This window comes from Xenopus laevis, chromosome 3L (genome assembly GCF_017654675.1).
Source record: "Xenopus laevis strain J_2021 chromosome 3L, Xenopus_laevis_v10.1, whole genome shotgun sequence".
In the NCBI taxonomy this organism is placed as follows: Eukaryota; Metazoa; Chordata; class Amphibia; order Anura; family Pipidae; genus Xenopus; species Xenopus laevis.
In genome coordinates this window covers 145,118,122-145,145,809 of record NC_054375.1, presented here as the reverse complement: position 1 = coordinate 145,145,809, position 27,688 = coordinate 145,118,122, and the positions used below count along the sequence as shown (strand labels likewise).

Here is a 27,688-nt window from a genome sequence, read left to right as displayed (position 1 = left end):
CAGATGTAAGTAAGCAGACACAAGTAAGCAGACACAGGTAAGCAGGCACATGTAAGCAGACACAAGTAAGCTGACACAGGTAGGCAAACACAGATAAGCAGACACAAGTAAGCAGACACAAGTAAGCAGACACAGATAAGCAGACACAAGTAAGCAGGCACATGTAAGCTGACACAGGTAGGCAAACACAGATAAGCAGACACAAGTAAGCAGACAAAGTTAAGCGGGCACATGTAAGCAGACACAGGTAAGCAGACACAAGCAAGCAGACACAGGTAAGCAGACACAGGTAAGCAGACACAAGCAAGCAGACACAGGTAAGCAGACACAGGTAAGCAGACACAGGTAAGCAGGCACATGTAAGCAGACACAAGTAAGCTGACACAGGTAGGCAAACACAGATAAGCAGACACAAGTAAGCAGACAAAGTTAAGCGGGCACATGTAAGCAGACACAGGTAAGCAGACACAAGCAAGCAGACACAGGTTAGCAGACACAGGTAAGCAGACACAAGCAAGCAGACACAGGTAAGCAGACACAGGTAAGCAGACACAGGTAAGCAGGCACATGTAAGCAGACACAAGTAAGCTGACACAGGTAGGCAAACACAGATAAGCAGACACAAGTAAGCAGACAAAGTTAAGCGGGCACATGTAAGCAGACACAGGTAAGCAGACACAAGCAAGCAGACACAGGTAAGCAGACACAGGTAAGCAGGCAGAAGAGATGTAAATAAAGTAAAAAAGAGATAGCTATATGCGTGGGGCGCACAAGCAGTAAAATATATTGCTGTCACATCCCTGTTAGTGTTTAATCCTGCAATAATTTAATTTCCCTCTCCTGTTGATACAGGGTTACACAGCAGAGATTTATTATCCTCTGGCTCTGGTAAGCCAGACATTATTACCTCGCCTTAACTGGATTCCAGCTATATTAAAAAAGAGGCTATTCAGGAGTTTCTGACGCTAGAACCGTTACAAAAGGCCTTATGGCGTAATGCAGGCTGACATGGTGTTTATTAGCTGGGAGCAGCCTGTGCTTTCTAATTACAGCTGGGAAGGCCAGATATGCATCGGAGGCATGGGAGGGGGGGAGAACCATTGTCTTCCTTTAACCCCTTATTGTCCAGAGCACTATAGAGAGTAGAGGTTTGGAGAGACACGGTCATAGAAAACTTCTCCAAAACGTCTCACACAGCTTGTTTTCATTCTACCTCTCTGTTGGTCTCATGGAAATATTAGGGGTAAACGTAGTTATTGTGCTTTGTTTTCTTTTTTATGTAACTTTAGTTTTTTTTTAATTCATTTTTAATTTTTATTCAATAAAAGCATATGCACATGTATAGACCAAAAGGATCTAAGATTCATACAGAGGCAGTAACATCCATACAACCTTTAAAGGGGTGGTTCACCTTTAACTTAACTTTTAGTATGTTATAGTATGACCATTTCTTGTCAACTTTACAACTGGTTTTCATTATTTATTTTTTATAGTTTATAGTTATTTGCCTTTTTCTTTCTCTTTGCAGCTTTCAAATGAGGGGTCACTGACTCCATCTAAAAACAAATGTTCTGTTCAAATGCTCTATAAGGCTACACATTTATTATTATTGCTACTTTTTATTACTGATCTTTCTGTTCAGTCCCTCTCCTATTTATATTCCAGTCTCTTATTTAAATCAATACATGGTTGCTAGGTTAATTTGGGCCCTAGCAACCAGATTGCTGAAATTGCAAACTGGAGAGCTGCTGAATAAAAAGCTAAATAGCTCAACACACATAATAAAAAATGAAAACCAATTGCTAATTGTTTCAGAATATCCCTCTCACCATCATAATAAAAGTTAATTTAAAGGTGAACAGCCCTTTTTAGGCAAATGTTAGTCATTGAGTAGTGTTTGTTATGATCACACTTTACATTAACCATACGGATAGCTGAACAGACATAACACAATAGCATTTTAGTACAAGTACGGGACCTGTTATCCAGAATGCTCGGGACCTGAGGTTTTCCAGATAACAGATCTTTCCGTAATTTGGATCCTCATACCTTAATTCTCTTAGGAAATATTGTAAACATTAAATAAACCCAATAGACTGGTTTTGCTTCCAATAAGGATTAATTATATCTTGGTTTGGATCAAGTACAAGCTACTGTTTTATTACTACACAGAAAAAGGAAATCATTTTTAAAAATAAGGATTCTTTGCATAAAATGGAGTCTAGGGAGACGGCCTTTCCGTAATTTGGAGCTTACTGGATAATGGGTTTCTGGATAAGAGATCCCAAACCTGTACCGTCTGCAAGTGCAGTGAACAAAGTGCAATTGCAATGTTTTTTCCCCCACAATGAAGTGTTTTTTTCCCAGAATTCCATTGTCGTTGTGGTCACAAGGTAGTGATGTGCTTTGCAAAACTGTGCTGTGCCAACCGCAATTGCATCTGATTCGCTAAAATTACCAAAATACCCTAAATGTGAATGCCAGGGTTCTACTGCCAAATATGCATAGATTTACCAAACTGTGTGTCACGCAGAGGCACGCAAATGCAAATAGTGTATATGAATTCTCATGTATGACATTCTGGCTACTACAATATAAGCACCCAGTATGCACATTATGTGCCATGAGACCCCCTAACAGTACAGAGACCCTAGAAAACCATATATTTTCTGAAACTACACATTCTGATGAAACTAAAATGGGCAAATACATCTTTCTACTGTAAAATGCCAAACTGCAAAGCTTTGCTAAACTTATCGGGTTTTATGAAATTTCTCAAAATCGTCACCAAATATAATATATGCCCCACACTTTGTAACGTACCAGAATAAAACACCCTAAATTTGAATGCCAGGAGTCTGCTGAACAGTTTTATGCCCAATATGCATAGATTTACTAAACTATATGGCTTACAGAGGCACCCAAATCGATAAAAAATCCATGAGCATAAACAAACAACAAAGAACAATGTGGAATGCAATAACTTCACTAAAATCCAATAAAACTATGAAAATCAATGCTTTTTTTCCATGCCTGGTGAGATCTACAGTCAGTATCACAGTTGGCTTGGCTAAATTAGTTTTACGGACAAAATCAAGCGAGCAACACCTGAAAATGCAATTAAATTACTAAAAATGCACCATAATCACCATAAATGCAATATAATCACCAAAATTAACAAATACACTATTCACAATGGCAATAAAACATGTTTTTTAGGCATAAAAAGAAATGATGCCATAAAAAATAATTGGGTGTAAAAATGCATGTACACTTGGCAAGATGCATGTTGTATGCAGGGGCGAATCTCCGGGGCGGGGGGCATCGCTAATGCAATTGCGCTCTCTGCACAAGTAGAGTCGGATTTCCGGTTTAATTACTGATGAGCAGGGGGCATCTGGGGGGGAGCAGAAAGTAGAGGAAGCAGCAGGCCAATACTTCTTATATGGCCCCTGGGTGATTGCGCCCCAGGGGCCACTCGTTACCCGCATGTGTTCGTTGCCTAGGGGTGGGGGAAGAAGCGAGCAGCGAAGGAGCAGATTTAAAAGCTTTTCCTGCTCTACATAGAAGTAATGCAGATTGTAGAATCTACGTTCTGTGGCATTTAGGTACCTTTAGCCACAGAATGATCTGTGGCACTTAAAGGGTTAATCCAAAAGGAGTTCCAGTCTTCATTTCGATAGACTTGAGGCAGTAGAGTATCCCATTAAGTCATGTATGAGTGCCCAGGTTTTCTTTTTTTACAGATCCTCAAATCAGACCTTTTGGAGGAGGAGTCCTGTCTTTGGAAACCATTCAGAAGGGGTGAGGGTGGAGATTTAGCTCCAACACAATAGGGTTTAATAAAGTGTCTAAGATTAAAATATTCAGAGAATTGTAAGGTTCCTGTTTCCACTGACTTCTAAGCAGGTACAGGTATGAGATCTGTTATCCAGAATGCTCGAGACCTGGGTTTTTCCGTAATTTGTATCTCAATACCTTTAGTCTTCTAAAAAAAATTATTGAAACAGTAATTAAATAGGATTGTTTTGCCTCCAATAAGGATTCATTTTATGTTAGTTGGGATCAGGTATAAGGTACTGTTTTATTATTATAGACAAAAAAAGAAATCATCTTTAGAATGTGAACTGTTCGATTAAAATTAGGGATGCACTGAATCCACTATTTTGGATTCGGCCGAACCCCCGAATCCTTCACGAAAGATTCGGCCGAATACCGAACCAAATCCTAATTTGCTTATGCAAACTAGGTGTGGGAAGGGGAAAACATTTTTTACTCCCCACCCCTAATTTGCATATGCAAATTAGGATTCGGATTCGGTTCGGCCGGACAGAAAGATTCGGCCGAATCCAAATCCTGCTGAAAAAGGTCCTGGCCGAATCCCGAACCAAAACCTGGATTCGGTGCATCCCTAATTAAAATGGACTCTAAGGGAGATGGCCCTTCCGTAACTCTGGATAATGGGTTTCCCGATAATGGATTCCATACCTGTACTACTGACTCACTGCAGTTTTAGCATCAAAGTCTATAGGGCTCATTTATGACCAAAACTACAGTTGCAGCCACAGGAAAAAAAAGGGTACAGGATCTATTATCCGGTAACCCATTATACAGAAAGCTCCGAATTACGGAACGGCCATCTCCCATAAACTCCATTTTATCCAAATAGTCCAATTTTTTTTAAATGATTTCCTTTTTCTCTGTAAAAATAAAACAGTACAGTGTACTTGATCCCAACTAAGATATAATTAATCCTTATTGGTAGCAAAACCAGCCTACTGGGTTTATTTAATGTTTCCATGATTTTCTAGTAGACTTAAGGTATGAAGATCCAAATTACAGAAAGATCCATTATCCAGAAAGCCCCAGGTACCGAGCATTCTGGATAACAGGTCCCATACCTGTAATAGTTGCTAAAATTGACAACACTCAAAGTGATACAGACACTAGAATACTCATACTCAAGATATTCATGTACATTTCCTAAAGGTCATGTTCATCTTTTTTTCTGCTTTTGTAAGTAATTGTTACTTGAAACTCCTAAATGCTTCTTGCACTTAGAGTGCATAGTTGTGCCCACTGCCACTGGGGATTCCTAAAGCTACACACAGGGGACAGCATCAAAATGCTCAAACTTGGTTCAGGTTCAGATGCTGAGCACCAACAAAATGCTGCATTGTGGGTAATACACATGGGGAAATGAGTCAGAAATTGCACTTTAGGAAGGATGGGGTCTTAAAAGGCATGTAAAATCTAAAATAGAATAAGGCTAGAAATGCTGTATTTTGTATACTAAATATTAACATGAACTTACTGCACCACAAGCCTAATCAAACAAATGATTTATGCTTTCAAAGTTGGCTACAGGGGGTCACTATCTTGTAATTTTGTTATACATCTTTGCAAGACTAAGACTGTGCACATGCTCAGTGTGGTCTGGGCTGCTTAGGGATTGGCATAAACAAAGCTGCTTGAGTTCTGCATGGCTGGGAAGTAATGCGGGGGCTCCCCCTGCTGTTCATAAGTATGATTGTTTCCCTGCTCAGCAGTTAGGGACCGTCTGACAATTCCTATCCACAGCAGTAAATGAAGGGAAAATTTCACTGCATACAGTCAGGTTTCTTATAAAAACGGTACACATTTTTTAATTAAAGTATATTGGAGATATGTTTCTTTTTCATTAAAGAAAGTAAAAATGGGATTTTATTTTTTTTGCCTTTACATGCCTTTTAACTCAGTTCTGGATAAATGAAACACCCTTGTTTCTTTTCAGGCTTTTTGCTACAAAATGTAACAGCTGTCTAAAAACAGTCCTGCCCTCTGAGCTTATCATGCGTGTCCTCAGCAACGTGTACCATGTATCCTGCTTCTCCTGCTGCGAGTGTGAGAGGAGACTGGAGCGGGGAGACGAGTTTGTGCTGAAAGAGGGGCAGTTGCTGTGCCGCAGTGACTATGAGAGGGAAAAGGAAATGCTCAGTGCTTTTAGCCTGACACCGTCTGGATCAGGTTGGCCTTTTTTTATTTATATGATGTTGTACTGATAGGGCGCATAGCAACGAAACAGAACGAACCCCCTTTTCAGTTTTATGGCATCATTTTGCTTTGCTACAATAATAGTCCTATTTCTGAAGTCTATATAAGGAGGGCCATTTGAGAAGAGCTATAAGATGATGTTGTTTAGGTGCTCCAACTCAAGATGTGTAGGGCTTGCCTGATAGGCCAACAATAAAGAACAATTATAACCCATAGCAACCAATTCTCAGGAAGCATTTACTGGTCTGCTGTTTGATTGGTCGTTATGAATAACAAAGAGCAAAGATGGCACCAGTACATTATTTTTCTCATTATGTCTGTACCTGTTTAATGCGACTATGAAAAAAAATTTCCTTCATAGTTAAGAGTGAAGATGAGGACGGAGGTTCCCTTCAGGGTAAAGGAAGCGATGAAGCAAAAGATTCTAAAAGATCCAAGCGGCCGAGGACCATATTAACAACTCAGCAGCGTCGAGCCTTTAAAGCGTCATTTGAAGTGTCATCCAAACCATGCCGAAAGGTAGAGCAGATTCAACTTGTAGATCTCACTTTGCCATTCAAAAAAAACTTCTGTAAACAGTGTCGGACTGGCCCATCAGGATACCAGGAAAACTCCCGGTGTGCCCAGGTGTCAGTGGGCCCTCATGCTGCTAAACATTTGGCCTATTTCATGGCCATTCCCTATTTCTATGAGAACAAATATGCCAAAAAGATGGAATAATAGATTATAGTATGTAAAGAAAAGAGACTAGGAGAATAGAGGTTGAGTGAGGAGAGGAAGAATAATAGTACTGAGAGTGGGCCCCTGGTTTAAAGGGCATGTAAAGTCTAAAATAGAATAAGGCTAGAAATGCTGTATTTTGTATACTAAATATAATCATGAACTTACTGCACCACAAGCCTAATCAAACAAATAATTTATGCTTTCAAAGTTGGCTACAGGGGGTCACCATCTTGTAACTTTGTTAAACATCTTTGCAAGACTAAGACTGTGCACATGCTCAGTGTGGTCTGGGCTGCTTAGGGATCGTCATAAACAAAGCTGCTTGAGTTCTGCATGGCTGGGAAGTAAGGCGGGGGGCTCCCCCTGCTGTTCATAAGTATGATTGTTTCCCTGCTCAGCAGTTAGGGACCGTCTGCCAATTCCTATCCACAGCAGTAAATGAAGATAAAATTTCACTGCATACAGTCAGGTTTCTTATAAAAACGGTACACATTTTTTTAATTAAAGTATATTGGAGATAGGTTTCTTTTTCATTAAATGAAGTAAAAATGGGATTTCATTTTTTTTGCCTTTACATGCCCTTTAAGGGTTTTAGGTGGGCCTCGGATCTAAGGTTTTTAGGTGGGCCCCTGGTGTCCCAGTCCGACACTGTCTGTAAATAACTGTACTTGTTCTTCATCTGATCTGAAATCAGTTCTCTGTGATTGCTTTCACTCTATAACCTATATACAGTATTTAGGAGAATTAAGTCAAAGGCAACTGGACATTTAGGGGGTTATGTAATAAAAGGCACTAAATCTGCCCAGGAGCAATAACCCTTAGGAACAGCAGGTAGAATTTACCGGTCACATGTTCAAAAGCAAGTATCTTATTGGTTGCTGCCCTCTGGCAAACTTAGGGCCTTTTATTACATATGGGTGTTAAGAGTTTTTCTTGAAAACTTTTCACCACTCTCCAGCCCATGAGGGTAGTAAAGTTTAAATGCCGGAGTATTCCCTACCAATTCAGTTAAACTGAAGAAGGCACTCGGATGAGTGGTGAAATGTTTTCAAGAAAAACTCTATATGTCCAATTGCCTTTTGACTTAATTCTACTAGATACTGTATTTCATGACCTGGATAAATGAGAATCTTCATAGTCTATAACCTATAGTGGTTTAAAGAAGAAATAAAGCTTAACAAGAGAAATAGGGCAGAAATGTTGTACATTATGATTTGTGCTTCTGTACCAGCCCAAGGCAACCACTGCCCTTTAGCAGTAAAGATCTGTGTCTCCAAAGATGCCCTGGTAGCTCCCCATCTTCTTTTCTGCTGATTCATTGCACATTTGCTGGTTGATGATTTGTAATGACCCCTAAACTTAGCTTCTTACAGCTGCTCAAAGCACAGTGAGCATGTTGGTGCCTAACAAAACCCAACATGAGTTTGAAGACCTGGATTATTACTACTATAGACATGCAGAACCTTTAGGCTGTTTCTATAAGTTTAGTACATAAAATATGGCATTTCATTACCTGAATGGTATATCCAACAACGAACTGAAAAGAAAATCTCATGAACATGTTCCCTTTCTCTTGAAGGTGAGGGAGACACTGGCAGCAGAAACCGGTCTGACTGTGCGAGTTGTCCAAGTCTGGTTTCAGAACCAAAGAGCCAAGGTACCAAGCAGCAACTAATGTTTTATCGACCACATGTGTTAACATCTCAACGCAATACAATGCTTTCCCCTTAATTATTCAATTTTAGCTTTTTTGCTTGGTAATCTTTTGAAAATTAGTAAGTATATGTCCAAACTCTTGTATCATGACCAGTGAACTTTACCCACAATGGTTGGCCCGAATTTCAACCTGAACCCACCCACCGGTGGCCAACCTATGGGTCGCTGTGGTTTTCGGGTCAACCATCACTACAAACCCGTAGCCCTTAGAGACATTATTTAGTGCCTATTTTCAGTCTTCCAGCTCAACAGTCCACATCAGCATTCCTACTGGAGAATGTAACACCATACTAGTTTTCTCTAGATTGATGCTCTAGGTATCAAGGAACATAGAGCAAGAAACATCAAATGTAGCACCAGATAATAGGGTATAATTGCCCTTTAAAGGAGACATATCGGATAAATGAAACTCCTCTAATTATGTATACTATATGGTGTTGGTTTTACTTTTGGGCAAAAATGTATGTAGATCTGCTACGGTCCCTGCAGTCACACAAGCAAAGACAGGCTTCAGTTCCCTATCAGGTCAGCCTAGCTGCTGATTGGTTCTTATCCTACAGTGCAGTGTGCTGAGTGCTGCTGGCTACCCTGCACAGGTCCGGATTTGTGGAGGGGCCACCAAGGACCGGGCCTAGGGCAGCAGGATTTTAGGGGGCGGCATGCTGCCCAACCACACCCACATTGGTTCAGAAACACTGGGGATGCACAGAAGATACAATAGTTTTTTAAATCTCCTGTGCACCAATCCCCAATCATTTTGCACAGGAGATACAATAGTTTTTTAAATCTCCTGTGCACCAATCCCCAATCATTTTCCACAGGAGATACAATAGTTTTTAAAATCTAAGTTTTTTAAATTTCCTGTGCACCAATCCCCATTGCTTTGATCCTGATGATGAAAATTTGAGCAAAAGAAGGGAGGGGACGGGGCTACGAATGGCAGTGGGCCTAGGGGCACCCGCTATGTAAATCTGGCCCTGACCCTGCACAGCCAGAGAATTCAGTGGGCCGGAAGTGGAATGGATAGGCTGGACTAGTAGGGTCTCTGCAGAAGTTTTCAATAAAGTAACCAGAAACAGTTTTTAAAGAACATTCCTTGTGCACTGGCACATTCTTGATTTTTTACACAATATGTCTCCTTTAAAAGACTGTTCACTAGTCAGGATGGTCATTAGTTATTAAAAGGATAAAGTGTCCATGTGCTGCTCTGTGGTGGAGAGAGTAGAGGGATGGTTATTCAGTGAATTAGGCACTTACGAAACAAAAGCATTGGCTTTTATACCAACCACACCTTAGTGGATTATTTATCAAAATCTGATTTTTCCAATTTTTTTTTAAATAAAAAAGTCAGACTAAACTTGAATCCACAATGTGATCTTATTTATTGTTAAAAAAGCAGAATTTAATCAGGGACAAACTGAGCAAAAACCCAAATCATTAAATTTTTTGGCGTTTTTTCCTAAATCATACGATTTCTTCAGGCTTTTTGGACGAAAAGTCCGAAATAGTCAAATGTTCGGGCTACTTCCAATGCAGACCACAGAAACTTCCGAATAGGATAGGGACCTCTACCATTGACTTTTATACAATATCAGCAGGTCTGAGATACCAGATTTTGAAATCTGACTTTTTCCATCCTCGAGGTATAATAAATCTCAAAAAATGTGAGTTTTTTTCAACTAAAAATTTAGACTTTATAGTTAAAAAAACTTGAATTTTTTGAGTTTTTGGCCTTCAGACTTTAATAAATAAGTGTTCATGCTTTATATAAAGCATCTCAACTGATACACAATTGTTTCAACTGTAGATGAAGAAGATAGCAAGGAGGCAGCAACAGCAGGACCACGAGCAGCTGGGAGCACAACGTCTGGGATCTAGTCGTGGAATCCTGGGAAGCAGTCGGCAGAGCAATGATGACAGTGAAGGTAATAGAAGCCATTGGGGCAAATTCACTAACTGGCAAAAATTCGCCAGCGCTGGCTTTGCGCACATTGCAACACTTCGCCCGGTGTAAATTCGTTTGGACAATGCTAATTTATGAAGATTCGAAGTTGCACACAGGGTTCCGCTGACGCTGACGAAGTTGCGAGAGCGAAAATACGATCAGCAGTTCGAAGTTACGCTATCGTTGGCTAATTTGCATGCGTCGTGCAGTTAAAATACAATGGCTGTATATGCTGCAGCAAATACATTACACTACACAAGCCCAGGGAACCTTAAAGGGCATGTAAAGGCAAAAAAAATAAAAAACAATTTTTACTTTGTTTAATGAAAAAGAAACCTATCTCCAATATACTTTAATTAAAAAATACAATTTTTATAAGAAACCTGACTGTATGCAGTGAAATTCTCCCTTCATTTACTGATGTGGATAGGAATTGTCAGACGGTCCCTAACTGCTCTGCAGGGAAACAATCATACTTATGAACAGCAGGGGGAGCCCCCGCCTTACTTCCCAGCCATGCAGAACTCAAGCAGCTTTGTTTATGACGATCCCTAAGCAGCCCAGACCACACTGAGCATGTGCACAGTCTTAGTCTTGCAAAGATGTATAACAAAGTTACAAGATGGTGACCCCCTGTAGCCAACTTTGAAAGCATAAATTATTTGTTTGATTAGGCTTGTGGTGCAGTAAGTTCATGTTTATATTTAGTATACAAAATACAGCATTTCTAGCCTTATTCTATTTTAGACTTTACATGCCCTTCAATAAAATGATATAGAGTTGTTCTAATGCCCACAGTTTAGTTTAGGTGCCATATTTTATCAAATGTAGGGGAGTCCATCTCCTTGGTGAAATTACGCCAGTTAGTAAATTGGCAAAGTGCCGAAATGACGCCACGCTGGCGAATTTTCGCCTGCATTAGCCACTTCACCCTTTAGTAAATTTCCCCCAATGTGCCTATGTGTAGCCAAGGACTGCTAATCACTCAATAGCAATGTAGAGAAGTGATTGCATTTATATGTTATCCAATACAATTTATCCACTGTAAACTTTTAATTTATTGGGATCACCAGATGGGGGCAGCGGAATAGAAGGTGTACTGGTGCCTTACTCCAGGATACCACATCAGCAGATGTTATCGTTGGATCAAAGTAACTACAGTTCAGATCTCTTCAGACAAGGTCTCACTCCTCCTCAGATGCCTGGGGACCATTTACATCCGTACGGTGAGTTTTACAAATGTGCATACAAATCTGTTCTTTAACTACAGTAGGAAACCTCTTTCATGCCTATATTCTTGCAAGTGTCAGACTGGACCTGCTAGGACACGCTGATATTCAGGAGGCCCCTTTAAAGGAGAACTAAACCATAAAAATAAAAATGGGTAAAAATGCTATATTTTATATATTGAACTTATTGCACCAGCCTAAAGTTTCAGCTTCTGAATAGCTGCAATGGATAATTGATAACTGTGTCCTTGGTATGTTTCTTCTCCTCAGATGCCGAGAGTGTTTTCCATGACATGGACAGTGAAAGCCTCAGTTATCTTGGTGGATCTCTCCTGTTGGCCTCTGAGACAGGCAACTTACAGTCCCGCGTGGGCCCCATCGACCGCCTCTACTCCATGCAGACCTCCTACTTTGCTTCCTGACACTTGTACCTCATTCAAATATAACAAAAAAACTTTCCGATGATGCAAACGTTTGAGAGGATGATGTATTTTCAGAGTAAAGATTTACAGGAAGACAATGTGCTGGTATTTCGGCCACATCAATATTGCACTGGGCCAATTTTCACTTGGATGTATCTTCACCGGAGTAATAAGACATCCAACCATATCCATGTATTTCTCTTTGTATTCATAATGTGGGGGTTGCACCTCTTCTTTGTACTCAACCCCCTTAGATGAATCAAAAAAGTTGCCCATGACAATACAATGGAGCTTAAGTTAGGTCTCTAAGGATAACTGTGGTTTCCATGTCCGTGGAAGGTTCTCTGTGTCGTATGTGGTCCCGTCCCCTGCTGTTTATTGCCACCTATTTTTTTTTTTTCTTGCCTAAACTTTATTGTGCACGTTGACAGTCAGGGCAAAATACTCTGTCTGGTTCCCCCGTGATTTAGGTTCCATTCTGCAGCTCAGAGATATTTCTGGAACTTGTAAACCTCTATATAAAAAAAGTAAGGGACACTAGAGAGGCTTTATTATTCCTCTTAAACTTAATGTAAGGAGCACCTGGGGCCCAATGCTTGCTTGGCCATACCTGTAGTCCATCCAGTCTCTTTCATAATTAGCTTTACCCCAATCCCTAGGCACCAGTAGGGGCTACTCTATATGATTTTGGGTGTTCTGAGCATGGGACAAAAGTGTCAAGAAAAGATCCCATTACCTTTCAACAGAGTGGACAGTGTCTCTCCCCCCAGTCAATATAAACAAAAGGCTAGTAGTACCTACTTTACAGTGATATGTGAACCATAAAATGAATATCTCCAACTTGTCCCTGCTATAAAGTCTCCTATGTGTGACACGGTATCAATTTCCAGTGATCCAGAAGATTTGCAATCTGTCCCAAGCAAATCCACGGATATCTGTGCATTTTTGGAGCTATGAATGTCTGTGAGCTTTGTACATGTATTAAACATTCAATGTGTAACTGCATTTTTTCTTTTTTTTAAATTGTGTGTGTTGCTTTAAATGCTGAACATGTGACATGATCACGGAGACACCGCCATGCTATTCTGAGTAATAGTGATCATCTGTACTACGTAGCAACAACAAAAGAGTTGGGGGCAGATTTACTAAGCCTCGGGTGAATATTCGAATTTCAAAGTAAATTTTTGTATACTTCGACCATCGAATTGGACTTCGAGTCGAATAAAAAATCGTTTCAACGATTTTTGTTCGATCGATCGAATGCTTATTTTAGCACTAAATCCTTCGAATTCGATATTCGAATTTGAAGGATTTCAATTCGATGGTCGAATTCGAGGGTTTTAACCCCTCGAAATTCGACCCTTGATAAATCTGCCCCTTAAAGATGGTTATTCCCACTGATGACCTCATCAGGCAGTTCCTGTAGGAGGAGTCTAGACGTCATTCCGATAGTTGCCGAAGGCTGTCAGGCATCAAAAAACTGCAGGAATTTCAGTTTTATAACTTTTAATTAGCGTGAATTGGAACTATATGTACAAAAATTAGCAAGAATTATACAGGCATGGGGGCTGTTATACAGAATGCTCAGGACCTGGGGTTATCCGGGTAACAGATCTTTGCATAATTTGGATCTTCATACCTTAAGTCTACTAGAAAATCAAGTAAACATTAAATAAACCCAATAGGCTGGTTTTGCTTCCAATAAGGATTAATTATATCTCAGTTGGGATCAAGTACAAGCTACTGTTTTATTATTACAGAGAAAAAGGAAATCATTTTTAAAAATTCGGTTTATTTGGATGAGATGGAGTCTATGGAAGATATTCTGCTTTTTGGATAACCGGGTTTCTGGATAACAGATCCCATAGCTGTATCTTACGGTAATTACAAATGTGAACTGAAAGAACATATTAAAAAAAAACACTCACTGGTTCAACAGTGGCACATAACAAGAATTAACGCAATGTACATTATATTTGCACATATTAAAAATATGGCACGTGAGCTTGTTTTTAACCTGTGTAACCCTCAGGTTTTACTGGTTTAATTGCTAGGCAGGTGGTGTCCAAAATTGCCTCCATTGCCTGCTATGGAAAATGCCTGAAAGTGCTCGCCAAGTCACTGTTGCATAGATAAGTCATAGATACACTACAGGTATGGGATCCATTATCCGAGAAACCCACTATCAAGAAAGCAATAAATTACAGAATGTCCATTTTATCCAAATAATCCAATTTTTTTTAAAATCATTTCCCTTTTCTCTGTAATAATAAAACAGTAACTTGTACTTGATCCCAACTAAGATATAATTAATCCTTATTGGAAGCAAAACAAGCCTATTGGGTTTATTTAATGGTTACATGATTTTCTAGTAGACTAAAGGTATGAAAATCCAAATTAAGGAAAGATCCATTATCCAGAAAACACCAGGCCTTGAGCATTCTGGATAACAGTGTGGGTGCACTGAAAATCCCCATTATACCACTGCCTTAAAGGAGGCACCATTCCTGTATATTTTGTATGGCAAAAATCATAGGGACATTGCAGATCAATAATCATTAAAGGGCATGTAAAGTCTAAAAAAGAATAAGGGTAGAAGTATGTATTGTATTAGAAGTATGTAGCTGTATTTTGTATACTAAATATAAACATGAACTTACTGCACCACAAGCCTAATCAAACAAATGATTTATGCTTTCAAAGTTGGCTACAGGGGGTCACCATCTTGTAACTTTGTTAAACATCTTTGCAAGACTAAGACTGTGCACATGCTCAGTGTGGTCTGGGCTGCTTAGGGATCGTCATAAACAAAGCTGCTTGAGTTCTGCATGGCTGGGAAGTAAGGCGGGGGCTCCCCCTGCTGTTCATAAGTATGATTGTTTCCCTGCAGAGCAGTTAGGGACCGTCTGACAATTCCTATCCACAGCAGTAAATGAAGGGAGACTTTCACTGCATACAGTCAGGTTTCTTATAAAAACGGTACACTTTTTTTAATTATATATATTGGAGATAGGTTTCTTTTTCATTAAATAAAGTAAAAATGGGATTTTATTTTTTTCCTTTACATGCCCTTTAAAGGGGTTGTTCCCCTCTGAGCTAACTTTTAGTATGATGTAGAGAGTGATATTCTGAAACAGGTTCCAATTGGTTCTCATTTTTTATTATTTGAGGTTTTTGAGTTATTTAGCTTTTTATTCTGCGGCCTTCAATTAGCATTTTAGCCAATCTGGTAACTAGGGTCCAAATTACCCTAGCAACCATGCATTGGTTTGAATAATAGACTGGAATATGAATAGGAGGCCTGAATAGAAATATGAGTGATAAAAAGTAACATTAACAATACATTTGTAGCCTTACAGAGCATTTGTTCTTTTAGATGGGGTCAGTGACCTCCATTTGAAAACTGGAAAAAGTAAGAAGGCAAATAATTAAAAAAAAAACTATAAAAAAAAGGGCAATTGAAAAATCGCTTAGAATTAGCCATTGTATAGAATACTAAAAGTTAACTTAAAGGTAAACCACCCCTTTAACACCAGTATCTGAAAATATGTATCACACCCATCTTAAATAACATACACAATAATTCCCGGGAAGAGGTAGACATGGAACACAAGGGCACATGTTAATAAATATGGTGTTTAATAGTCAAAAGATCTAAATACATCAAGGCCCTAACTTTACAAAGGACAACATATCACATAAAGCACATATGTTTACAAAGTATGCAGTTCAAGTAAGTGGCAGTTTTCGGAGCCCTTTAAACTCTTAGGTCATGGATTGTGTTACACCCGGAGCAGGAGTGCAGCCTTGCACAGCAAGTAATACCAGTAGGGGCTCAGAACAGCCAGCAATCCTTACTCCATCCTTACTCCATAGTGGAGACTAAGTCACTGAAAAGAAAGACAATAGCAGGGACATTAGTGCTGACTCTGTATAACATAATAATGGGTGGATTTAATGGACATATACAAGTAACAGAGGAAAAGGCTGGTTTATTTGGTGTCTCTTTAGAGCACAGAAAAAAAAAACATTTGAGAGGTTTCTATATGAGGTATTTAAAGGGAATACATAAACATACAGCAGTGTAAAAGTTCATATTATTCTCTCTGTAAATATTCCATGTTATTAGCAATTTTTACAGAGCGAATATCATGTATGCAATAGAGTTCTCTCAAGGCAGGGGCCGAAAAGGCAGCAAATATTTAACCTATTGATACAGGAAGTGTCTCCTGACACTTTTTTGCTCAGTTCTATTGCTCCTATCGCACTGAGCCATAGAAATAAGAAGGAAACAGTTTCTACATTCTGCATAATCGGCCTCATTTTGCAAAAGATAATATGACTAGTTCCAAAGACTTCTATAATCATAAAAAAATGACAAGGCCCTACTCTTAGTACCGTAATACAGGCCAAGGAACACCAGTGACATCATACATCATCAACTCTTTATTATAAAGTAGTTTATAGCAGTATAATACACAAGTTAAGCTAGTCAAGAGAAAAGTGACATCAGTTAGCACTGTTTATATAGTGAATAACGTACCCAATATTGTAAAAAATAAGGATATTATAAGTTACCGAGGAGTTCCATGACCATATAAAAGTACGAGGCCAAAGGCCGAATGTTTTTAAACAGGTCATGCAACTCCAGTGTGACTTCTAATATCCTCATATTTTGCAACAGGGGGTACTTTATTTATTTGATTCACAGGTCCCATGTGACAGAAATGACGTCACTGAGCTCTGATTATAACCAATGACATCACTAAGCACCATTTATAAGGATATAATTTACAGGATATTCACGGCTCGTGCATTATATATAGGGTTGCACCGAATCCACTATTTTGGATTCAGCCGAACTCCTGAATCCTTCGCAAAAGATTCGGACGAGTACCGAACCGAATCCAAATTTGCATATGCAAATTAGGGGTGGGAAGGGGAAAACATTTTCTACTTCCTTGTTTTGTGACAAAAAGTCAAGCAATTTCCCTCCCCAACCCTAATTTACATATGCAAATTAGAATTCGGTTCGGCCGGGCAGAAGGATTCGGACGAATCCAAATCCTGCTGAAAAACGCAGAATCCCGAACCGAATCCTGGATTTGATGCATCCCTAATTATATATATATATATATATATATATATATATATATATATATATATATATATATATATATATATATATATATATATATATATATATATATATATATATATATATATATATATATATATATATATATATATATACTGTATATATATATATATATATATATATCTATAAATGATGCTTAGTGATGTCATCGGTTATAATCGGAGCTAAGTGTTGTCATTTCTGTCACATGACTCACTGACACTTGTATTATAATAAATAAAGTTCTCCCAGTTGCAAAATATTAGGATATTAGACGTCACCTCGGAGTTCCGTGAACTTCAGCCTTGTGCTTTTATATGGTCATGGAACTCCTCGGTATAATATCCTTATATTTTACAATAGGGGGTGCTTTATTCACTATATATCTTACAGGTTATTCGCGGGCTGTAAGTATTAAATACACACATACTGTTATTCTTAAGTTTACCTATTCCGCAAGCTTGACACTCTCCGCACAGCGGAGGAAATCCGTGACGTGCTTGGTGCAGTTTTCTACAGACGTTTGGTTCTCCTTCAGGCACTGCTCAAATGCCCCAAAGGGTTCTGCACACTGAGAGCGGATGCGCTTAATAACTGGGCTAGAATACAGAAGCGACAAAGTTGGTATGTAGAATAGCAAAGGATGTGGTAGTGAAGAGACCCGATAACAGGTAGGTCGTCCTTGGTTACTACTTTACTCACACGGACAATTTATAGAAAAGATGAAAGAGCAGAGATTTCCAGACTGTGGGTTTCCCTTGGGTGGCCCAAAGCAGCAGCCAATGCCCTGCCTGAAAGTCAAATATTCCGACAATGCCCCCATAAAAACTGTTTGTGAGCACTCTACTTTAAAATTGCCTTGTCTGCTTTACTTCTCCTTTGGAGCTGATGTGAAATTAAATACACAAAGCTGCACAAAGGTTAGAAAATGTCACACGTTCAACATGATTAGCTCCTTTGCCTTTATTCCCCTAACAACAACAACAACATAATAATAACGGTAGGAGGATGTAAAGAGGCCCAGTTGCTGTATTTGCCTGAGACTTACTGGGAAGAAGTGCATTGAGCCACCTTTACTTTCAGCATGTGACAGTCCTGTTGCCATGTCCCTGGTTTGCTGGTTACACACTGCCCATACTCCTCCATCTCATTGCGGCAATACTTGGCGGTTATTTCTAATGCTGCCTGCCTGTATAAAAAATAAACAAATGAATTTAGTTAGTAGTTTGCCCAGATAATAATAAAGTGCTCAGTGAATACAACAGAGAAGGATAATATCCTCTGGGAAGCGTCGGTGGCTTTAGTTTGACAGCTAAAGGGCCTCGGGTTTGACATGGGGCCCAGCAATACCATTCCAAGGACAGGGAAAAGCTTTATTCACTGGGGATGACAACATTTTTGGTCTAAATTTAAAGTCCAAGTCAAGATGCCTGAGAAAGGTTAATAAGATGGCGGCATAGGTGCTTTTTTCCCCTTTAAATATGCTGTGGGATAATGGATTATTTAGCCTATGATTAAGTGTCTGAAAGATACAAAACGAGTAAGACTTTATCCTTGTGTACCGAAATAAACTACTTATTAACTTACAAGTCTGTCTGGAAGATTGGTCTGTGGAAGTGCATGCTCTTTTTTCAATACGTTCTTTTCCCCCAAGCCAGGGCAGTTTTTTTAATAAATGAGCACTTGCTTGGAGATAAAAAAATGTAACTTACTGGTACCTCCCTATGAAAAAAAGCTTTTCTTGTCCTTTAAAGGGCTGGTTAACCTTTAAGGTAACTTTTAGTATATTATAGAATGGACAATTCTAAACAACTTTTCAATTGGTTGTCATTATTTATTTTTTGCAGTTTTTAAATAATTTGCCTTCTTATTCTGATTCTTTCCAACTTTCATTTTGGGGTCACTGACCCCATCTAAAAACAATTGCTCTGTAAGGCTACAAATGTATTGTTATTGCTACTTTTTATTTCTCCTCAACCAGGTCAACTGGTCAGATACACTCAAACAAGTTTATTCATAAAAGCCAATGCTTAACCTGCAGCGCCATCTACTGTTCTACTAGTCTGACAAGCAATATATATATATATATATATATATATATATATATATATATATATATATATATATATATATATATATATATATATAATACAGTAATATAATACTGTAGCAGAGCATAATGCTGATAAAAATCACATCTCTTCATTGTGGCATAATACTCCAGTAACGGCAGAAAAATAACAGTTATTTTTTCTGCATCATTTCAGTTTTAGATTTAAAGGGGAATTATTGCGATAATGAAAATTTAACATAAGCTTCAGCATACAGAAATTAGAAACTTTCTAAATACAAACAACTAAATATTCTGCATTGTTTCTGAAATAATCAGGTTTTTCTTCACTATTCCTCTCTCAGCATCTGTTTCTCTTCATTCTGTCTTCATGCAGCAGTTGGGTGTCAGATATTCATTGACAGTTAGATCCAATATATCTTATGGGGGGGGCTCCTTTCCTAGCAGATGAATTAGAGCTCACTCAAATAACTGATTCCAGTACTAACAAAATAACTTTGCCTTTGGCACAAATCCTGCATGTAGAGAGACATGAAGTCTGGTGATTTTAAAGGGGACCTGTCACTCTAAGAAAAAATTCCAAATCAGTTTCTATCATGTTAGTTGAGCAAAATAAAATTTACTTAAACTACATTTATTATTTACATTTTGTTTCCTTCAGCCTTGGAATTACACAACCACAGTACACAGACAGAAGCCATTCTGTGTATACTGTTATTAAGACAAGTTGTGTATCATCTCAAAATCTTGTGTATACACCAGAATGGGGGACCTAATGCCCATACACATTGCCCTACACAATTAAAAAATTGTTAGGAGGGAAGGGGAATGTGGGGAGAGCAGTGATATCCAGGAAGTGTTAAAAGGAAAGTGAAAGTAATTGACTGCCCCGCCTCTATGCAGACAATATTTGATTGACAGCTGAGATATTTAAACACATTTATAACAGGTATGGATGCTTTAATGATAAAAATAATTTGGATTCCATGTTTAATTTGCAAACGGCTTTTATCACACAACTTTTTTATGAGTAGGGTACAGGTCCCCTTTAATAGAGTGAGCTCTAATACATCTTCTAGGCAAAAGAAGCCCCCCTATAAGATATATTGGATCTAACTGTCAATGAATATCTGACACCCAACTGCTGCATGAAGAGAGAATGAAGAGAAACAGATGCTGAGAGAGGGATAGTGAAGATGAACTTGATTATTTCAGAAACAGTACAGTTAGGATGAAGCTTATATTACATTTCCATTTTCATGATAGTTCCCCTTTAAAGTGAATGGACTTTGTCTCTGTAACCACAATGTATGGTCAAGGTCAATCCATCACAACAGACTGCTGGGATCTCTTCTTAGACGGTCAATAAAATACCGGCAGAGCTTACTGTACCACCTTATCACACTAAGGGCAGTTATATTTCTCTCTAGTCTTTACAGTCTGTCAGTTATAGAAAGACAAGGTCATTTGAGGGACTAACAGTAAAGGTCAGAGGCAAAGCCTGGGACTGTCTCTGAAACTGAGGCACCCACACAAAATAATCATCATGCCTTGGACTCCTCCCTGCTAGTGTGACATTACACAGAGCAAGGCAGCCCAGTCAGCTCACAATGGGGCTCATTTATCAACACTGGGCAAAATTGCCCATGGGCTGTTTCCTATAGCAACCAATCAGATTGCTGCATTCATTGTTCTACTTGCAGCTGGCTTTAAAAAGCTAATCACTGATTGGTTGCTATAGGTAACAGCCCATGGGCGAATTTGCCCAGTGTTGATAAATGAGCCTCATGTGTCATCAAATATATTTGTGCATATTAATGTAAATTGCTTTAGCCCAGAATTCTTATATCCATTTCCTCAGCTAGTCCAGCAACAACGAGGAGTTAGGGTTAAGCAACAGGCGTATACAAGCTCAGCACAGTGACAGAAATATAAGATAACTCTTACACTTACATGTTCTCTGACTTCCGTTCACCCCTCTGCAACCCACATGGTCGCTCACTTCCTGCGCCGGCCTCCCGCTTTCTGATTGGTCAGATGAAGCAAGAGCTTGATTGGCTGGGACATACTCTAACCCTTTAACCTCACAATTCCTTAGGTCTGAGAGTGGCAAATATACTCGTCTGTTATCACCTCGCCTTCTCCTGTCTAATTGCTTTCATACACTAGAGATAGGCGACGGTAACCCTTCAGCCTCCTGCTGAACCACAATTCCCGTCATTCCCGTGCTATCTTAACGAGCCGCGGCATGATGGGAATTGTAGTTCCAGGACGGTTGACGCGACCTAAAGAGTGAGCGAGTTTGTCAAAAGTCTGGTCACGTGCTAGAAGAGGAAGTTGGTGTTGCCAGGGCCTTTGCTGACGCAGCCGGAAGTGTCAGGGGGGAAAAGGAATGGCGGCGGCTTTAGTGAATGGGGCCGGCTTAGAGGCTCAGGATGACTTGGTACGCTCGGTAACCCTGTACCGCCGCCGATCCCTTATACTGAGAGGGACTGTGCTGCCCTTCGCGCTCCTGTATCCGGCATGGCTGTACTGCTGGGTAGCGGTGTATGGAACGGACGAGTACCCGGAGGCAGGTCTCATCGCTCTTGCAGCGCTCGGGCTCGTTCATGTGCTCACGTTTCTCTCTGGGCTCTGGTCGGTTCACGCCCATTGTGCGCTCACCTGTAGCAAGGTTAGTGGGGGGCGATGACTTCAATGGCGAGATGTATTAGAATTCTCATTACTTTCTCTTATTGACAGGTCTTGTTCCAATATTTGGCGATAAAGGAGGGGAGTCATTCAATTTACACCCTCAGGAACTGACAGCTGGGGATCAAAAGAGTAAAACTGACAGCTGCAGTGGGTGGGGCTTGAATTATCTTATTGGCAGAAATCTAACCTGCTTGTTTCCCAGTGATACTTATTGGAAACCAGTGATTACCCTTTATTTACATCGTGTTTATAGGGGCAATTGTGTGTGTGACTGGTAGGGATGCACTGAATCCACTATTTTGGATTCGGCTGAATCCTAAGCGAAAAAATCAGCCGAATACCGAATCCGAATCCTAATTTGCATACGCAAATTAGCGGTGGGAAGGGGAAAAACATTTTTAACTTCCTTGTTTTGTGACAAAAAGTTTCCTCCCTGCCCCTAATTTGCATATGCAAATGAGGATTCGGATTCGGTTTGGCCGGGCAGAAAGATTCGGCCGAATCCGAATCCTGCTGAAAAAAACGTAATAGGAATTTTCTGTACAGCACCTTATAGTGTAAAAATGCCTTTATTCAAGTTTTCATGGCAGAATCTGGTCAGCAACGTTTGAGGCCTTAGTGTGGCCTTTTATCAAGCTTGAGGAGCATTTTTACACTATAAGGTGCTGTACAGAAAATTTCTATTACGCTGTTCCCGGGGGAGGATGGACCACTGATGGTACGTGCACCTCTAATTAAAGTTGGGGGAAATTTATGAGCTGACTCTGAAGTGTATGTCCTGCTGAAAAAAATGCAGAATCCCGAACCAAATCCTGGATTCGTTGTATCCCTAGTTATTGGTTCTGTCAGGACAACAGTGACATTTTTCTCTGCCCTTCCCCCCCCCCCCCCCAAAAAAAAACAGACAAATGCTGGCTCGGCGTTCTCAATTGTTCTAGCTTCACTCATTTGGATTCATGCGATTGAATAGAGACGTGTCCAGTTGTTGAACTGCACCCAGCACTACACTAGGGTTGCCACCTTTTCTGGAAAAAAATACCGGCCTTCCTATATATTTATCTTTTTTTTCCCCTATTAATAACATTGGGATCAACCATCATTTTTACCCATAAAGTAGATTTACAGTGATTAGCTTTTGTTTTTTATGTATATCAGTTCTTGTGGTGGTTCCCTGGATGCTCCGTCTCTGACATCCTATTGTAGATTCAATATGTTGTGAAGTATGAGAATCACGCACAACGGCAGGTTAACGGCAATTCAGCTTTTTATTGTGCTGCCAAACAAAACCTTTTATTGATGTAACACAATAAAAAGCTGAATTGCAGTTAACCTGCCGTTGTGCATGATTCTCATACTTCACAACATATTGAATCCATTTTTACCAACCCTACACGACACCTACTTAAAGGAGAAGGAAACCCTTTTGCAAAAAAACCCTACCCCCCACCCCAGGTAGAGCCTCTTCCCCCAGGCTAACTACCCCCCGGGGAAATGCCCAATACTCCATGCTTACTCCTCGGCGCAGATTCTTCCAGCGGAGTTGCACGCATCCATATTCTGGCTCCTCTGTAAGCGAACTGAGAGATCGGTATTTCTGCGCATTCGCAGTTGGAGCAGTTTACCGGTTTGCGACAAGTGCGCATGCGCGGAAAAACACAGAAATTGCCGATCTCCCAGTCAGCTTACAGAGGACGCGGAAGATTGATGCGTGGAACTCCGCTGGAAGAATCTGCGCTGAGGGGTAAGTATGGCGTTTGGGGCATTTCCCCAGTGGGTTGTTAGCCTGGGGGGGGGAGGGGGAACGAGGTTTTTTGCAAAAGGGTTTCCTTCTCCTTTAAAGAACCATACCCTTAATGGGAAAAAACCCCACCCCTACCCTACATAGACCCCCTCCCTGCTCCCCCCAACCTAGCTGCTACCCCGGGTAAATGCTTTTAACTCTTTACTTACCCCTCGGTGCAGGTTCAGGGCATCTGAGTTCCCGGACGCCATCTTCCGGCACTTCGGTAATCTTCGGGACTTCTTCCTTCACTTCAGCAATTTACGTGACTTTCGGCGCATGCGCAGTTGTCATGCAATGGAAGATTGCTCCAACTGTGCATGTGCCAATACACCGCTCTCTTTCCGAAGATTATCGGAGAGAAGAAGATGGCGCCCGTGAACTCCTATGCCCTGAATCTTCATCGAGTTGTAAGTAAAGAGTTAGGGGCATTTACCAGGGGTAGCAGCTAGACTGGGGGAGAGCAGGAAGTCTACATAGGGTTGGGGGGGGGGGTTTAATTAATGGTTAGATTCTCCTTTAATTTCAAATAGAGGGGGCAGCTTCTTGGGTCTTTACCAGCGATGATTGTTAAACTGTGACTTAACCAGCTCTCGTTGAACTTGTAGTTCCCTTTTGAATCAGTTGGCTCCCCTGTACCTTCGACTCCTGATTTGTTTTATTTTAGGCTCTAATATTCGGTTGGGGTGACCCATGCTTGTTAAGAAATAATCTGCTTGTGGGCAGGGGCTCTGTCTTAAAGGGGACCCGTCACCCAAAAAAATTATTCATAATCCTATTTTAACACATCAGTCAAGCAAAATCAACTAATTACACTATATAAATTATTTGAATCTTGTTTCCTTCAGTCTGGGAATTCATAATTATAGCAAGCAGGCAGGAGCCATTTTGTGGACACTGTTATTAAGGCAAGACTTGTATCATCTCAGAATCTTGTTTGTGCACCAGAATGGGTTACACAATGTCCATCCCCATGTCCTGGTTACACAATTAAACGGTGAAGAGAACGGGGGAATGTGGGTAGAGCTTCGATTTCTAGGAAGTGCTGAATGGAAAGTGAAAGTAATTGTCTGCCCCGTGTCTATGCCTAAGGCATAGAGGAGGGGCAGACAATATTTGATTGACAGCTGAGATTTTTAAATGAGCTTACAGCAGCTATGAATGTTTAAATAAAAAATAGAAATTGTATTTCATGTTTAATTTGAAAAGGACTTTTATTGTACAGCTTTTTGTTTCTGGGTGACAGGTCCACTTTTAACTATCCTTAGATTTATTTATTATGCTTTCTATAGGTCGATCAAAGATGATAAGGAATGTGCTGACAAATTGAGCTTGTGTGGGATCATGTGACCTCATTAGCTTGTTCAAGCATCAGAAGATTCTTATTTTACAAATATATCTCCATCCGGGTTATAATTAATGGTTGTTTACGTTTCTAGTGTACCCACAGCAAAAATCATTTCTTTGTCAGCACATGGGTTTTAAGAACAGTGTAATAGCTATTTTTATTGTAGTCATTATTTTGATTTTTTAATTGTTGAAAGGAGACATATAGGATAAATGAAAAACCCCTAATTTTGTAGGCAATTATAAATAATATATGGTGTTGGTGTCACATTGTGCTAAAAATTAATATTATCTTTGAAAATAGCCTCTTTATTGGAGCTCCCTATAGATGTTCTCTGGTCCCTGTCTGTGTTTCAAATGAGGGGTGGGCGTGTCCTAATGGTACCTGCCAGAAGCACAGTAGGAGGGGGACAGCCAATCACAGCCCTGCAGTCACACAAGCACAGACAGGCTTCAGTTCCCTATCAGGTCAGCCTGGTCAGGTCCTGTCCTAAAGTGCAGTGAGCTGAGTGTCCCTGCACAGCCTGGGAAAGGAGGCAGCAGGAAGTGGAACAGATGGGCGGGACTAGTAGGGTTTTTGCAGAAATTTGCAATAAAGTAACCAGAAACACAACTTTTTCAAGCACATTCCTTCTATATCTAAAAGAGTTTAATGCACTGGCACATTCTTGTTTTTTACATAAAATGTCTCGTTTAATACTTGTCTTTTCTTGTTGTTTTATTTCAGGAGCCAAATATTCACACAGCCACTTTAGCCAAAGTAGTACCCACTCCGAACAATGGATCCCCTGAGTTAGTGCCACTAATTAAGGAGAAGGTGAGGACTGGTATCTTGTAGTCTAACAAAATATTTCTTGCTGAAATACAAACATTCCTTTTCCTGCTATAACCTTGAAAACCAGTATAGCTGCCTACTGTCCGGGCCCAAACTGGTTATGACTCTTATTTCAGAGACTGTTTTGTTTACTGTACATCAAATACTGTGATGGCAACAGGGGTTTTGTTACATGCTGTCTATCTGGCTGCTGTATTAAAGGATAAGTAAACCTTAATAAGTGAATGTAAAATTGATGAGGGTGCTAGTCTAAGCACATTCTAAGCACTTTCAGGAGAAAGAAAGAGGCTGCTCTAATGTTCTTCTGCTTACAAACCTTTCTCAAAACTTCCCTAACCAGAAGAACATCAGATCAGCTTCTTTCTTCTCCAGACAACTTACTTGACTACTTGCTGGTCTGAAAATTACCAAGCAGGTGGCGCTGTTGTAACATAATTCATTCATGTTAAAGCAACAGTAACACCAAAAAATTAAAGTGATTTAAAGGGCATGTAAAGTCTAAAATAGAATAAGGCTAGAAATGCTGTATTTTATATACTAAATATAAACATGAACTTACTGCACCACAAGCCTAATCAAACAAATGATTTATGCTTGGCTACAGGGGGTCACCATCTTGTAACTTTGTTAAACATCTTTGCAAGACTAAGACTGTGCACATGCTCAGTGTGGTCTGGGCTGCTTAGGGATCGTCATAAATAAAGCTGCTTGAGTTCTGCATGGCTGGGAAGTAAGGTGGGGGCTCCCCCTGCTGTTCATAAGTATGATTGTTTCCCTGCTCAGCAGTTAGGGACCATCTGACAATTCCTATCCACAGCCAGGGCAGCCATCAGGGGGGGGACAGGGGGGAGAGTTGTAGGGGCCCGGCCATGCCACACTTACTTGATTAGCTGACCCCCCATCTTTCTGAGAGCTGGTGACTTTTGGAAGGCATGGACGTTTAAGGGGCCACCAATTTTTTTTTTCTCACGTGGGGTCCTAGCCACCAATATTTTTTAATGGGGGTCCCTGGCCACAAATGTTTTATTATGGGGGGCCCAGACCACCAATATTTTTTTATTTTTTATCAACATGTGGGAACCCTAGCCACCAATATTTTTTTAGTTTTTTTACTGTGTGGTGGGGAGGGCGGAACTGTAGGTGGGGCTTGTGGTGGGCGCAGCCCAGGGGGCCCAGGAAATTTTGCTGTATAGGGCCCTGCGATTTCTGATGGCGGTCCTGTCCACAGCAGTAAATGAAGGGAACATTTCACTGCATAAGTCAGATTTCTTCACTGTACACATTTCTAATTAAAGAAAGTAAAAATGGGATTTCATTTTTTTGCTTTTACATGCCCTTTAAGTAATGAAAATATAATGTAGTGTTGCCCTGCACTAGTAAAATGGATCTGTTTGCTTCAGATACACTACTATAGTTTATATAAACAAGCTGCTGTGATTGAAAAGGACTATATGGCACAGATTAAATAATAGATAACAGATAACACCATTAAGTTCTACAGAGCTTATCTGCTGTGTAACCTGAGCCTTTTCTCCTTTGAATAGCTGCCCCCATTGCTACACAGCAGCTTATTTATATAAACAATTGTGTTTCTGAAGCAAACACACCAGTTTTACCAGTGTAGGGCAACACTGCATTATATTTTTATTACGTTAAAACAATTTTTTGATGTTACCGTACCTTTAAAAGTACATGTATCCTTTAATATCTTGGAAATAGTGATCATACCCTCATACATTTTACTTCACTTATTGTT

General features: G+C 40.0%; 3 protein-coding genes across 3 annotated transcripts in view; 2 read left to right on the top strand and 1 right to left on the bottom strand.

Moving 5' to 3' along the window:
- Positions 1 to 12,087, top strand: part of lmx1b.2.L (LIM homeobox transcription factor 1, beta, gene 2 L homeolog) — a 44,652-nt gene extending 32,565 nt beyond the window's left edge. The window contains exons 4-9 of the mRNA XM_041587214.1: positions 5,774 to 6,006; positions 6,395 to 6,552; positions 8,336 to 8,413; positions 10,280 to 10,397; positions 11,491 to 11,643; positions 11,917 to 12,087. Coding sequence (XP_041443148.1) covers positions 5,774 to 6,006; positions 6,395 to 6,552; positions 8,336 to 8,413; positions 10,280 to 10,397; positions 11,491 to 11,643; positions 11,917 to 12,068 — 892 coding nt within the window. The 3' untranslated portion in view covers positions 12,069 to 12,087. The remainder of the gene's footprint in view (positions 1 to 5,773; positions 6,007 to 6,394; positions 6,553 to 8,335; positions 8,414 to 10,279; positions 10,398 to 11,490; positions 11,644 to 11,916) is intronic.
- Positions 12,088 to 15,688: 3,601 nt separating this feature from the next.
- Positions 15,689 to 21,315, bottom strand: chchd5.L (coiled-coil-helix-coiled-coil-helix domain containing 5 L homeolog; the record flags this gene model as incomplete). The annotated part of the gene is given in 4 exon segments (NM_001095754.1): positions 15,689 to 15,958; positions 17,654 to 17,804; positions 18,254 to 18,394; positions 21,230 to 21,315. Coding segments are annotated over 3 exon segments (294 nt in total). The 3' UTR covers positions 15,689 to 15,958.
- A 350-nt stretch (positions 21,316 to 21,665) lies between these two features.
- Positions 21,666 to 27,688, top strand: part of atp13a1.L (ATPase type 13A1 L homeolog) — a 43,210-nt gene continuing 37,187 nt past the window's right edge. Inside the window, 2 exon segments of the mRNA NM_001127879.1 lie at positions 21,666 to 21,950; positions 25,825 to 25,914. Of these exon segments, the coding sequence (NP_001121351.1) occupies positions 21,669 to 21,950; positions 25,825 to 25,914 (372 nt within the window). The 5' untranslated portion in view covers positions 21,666 to 21,668.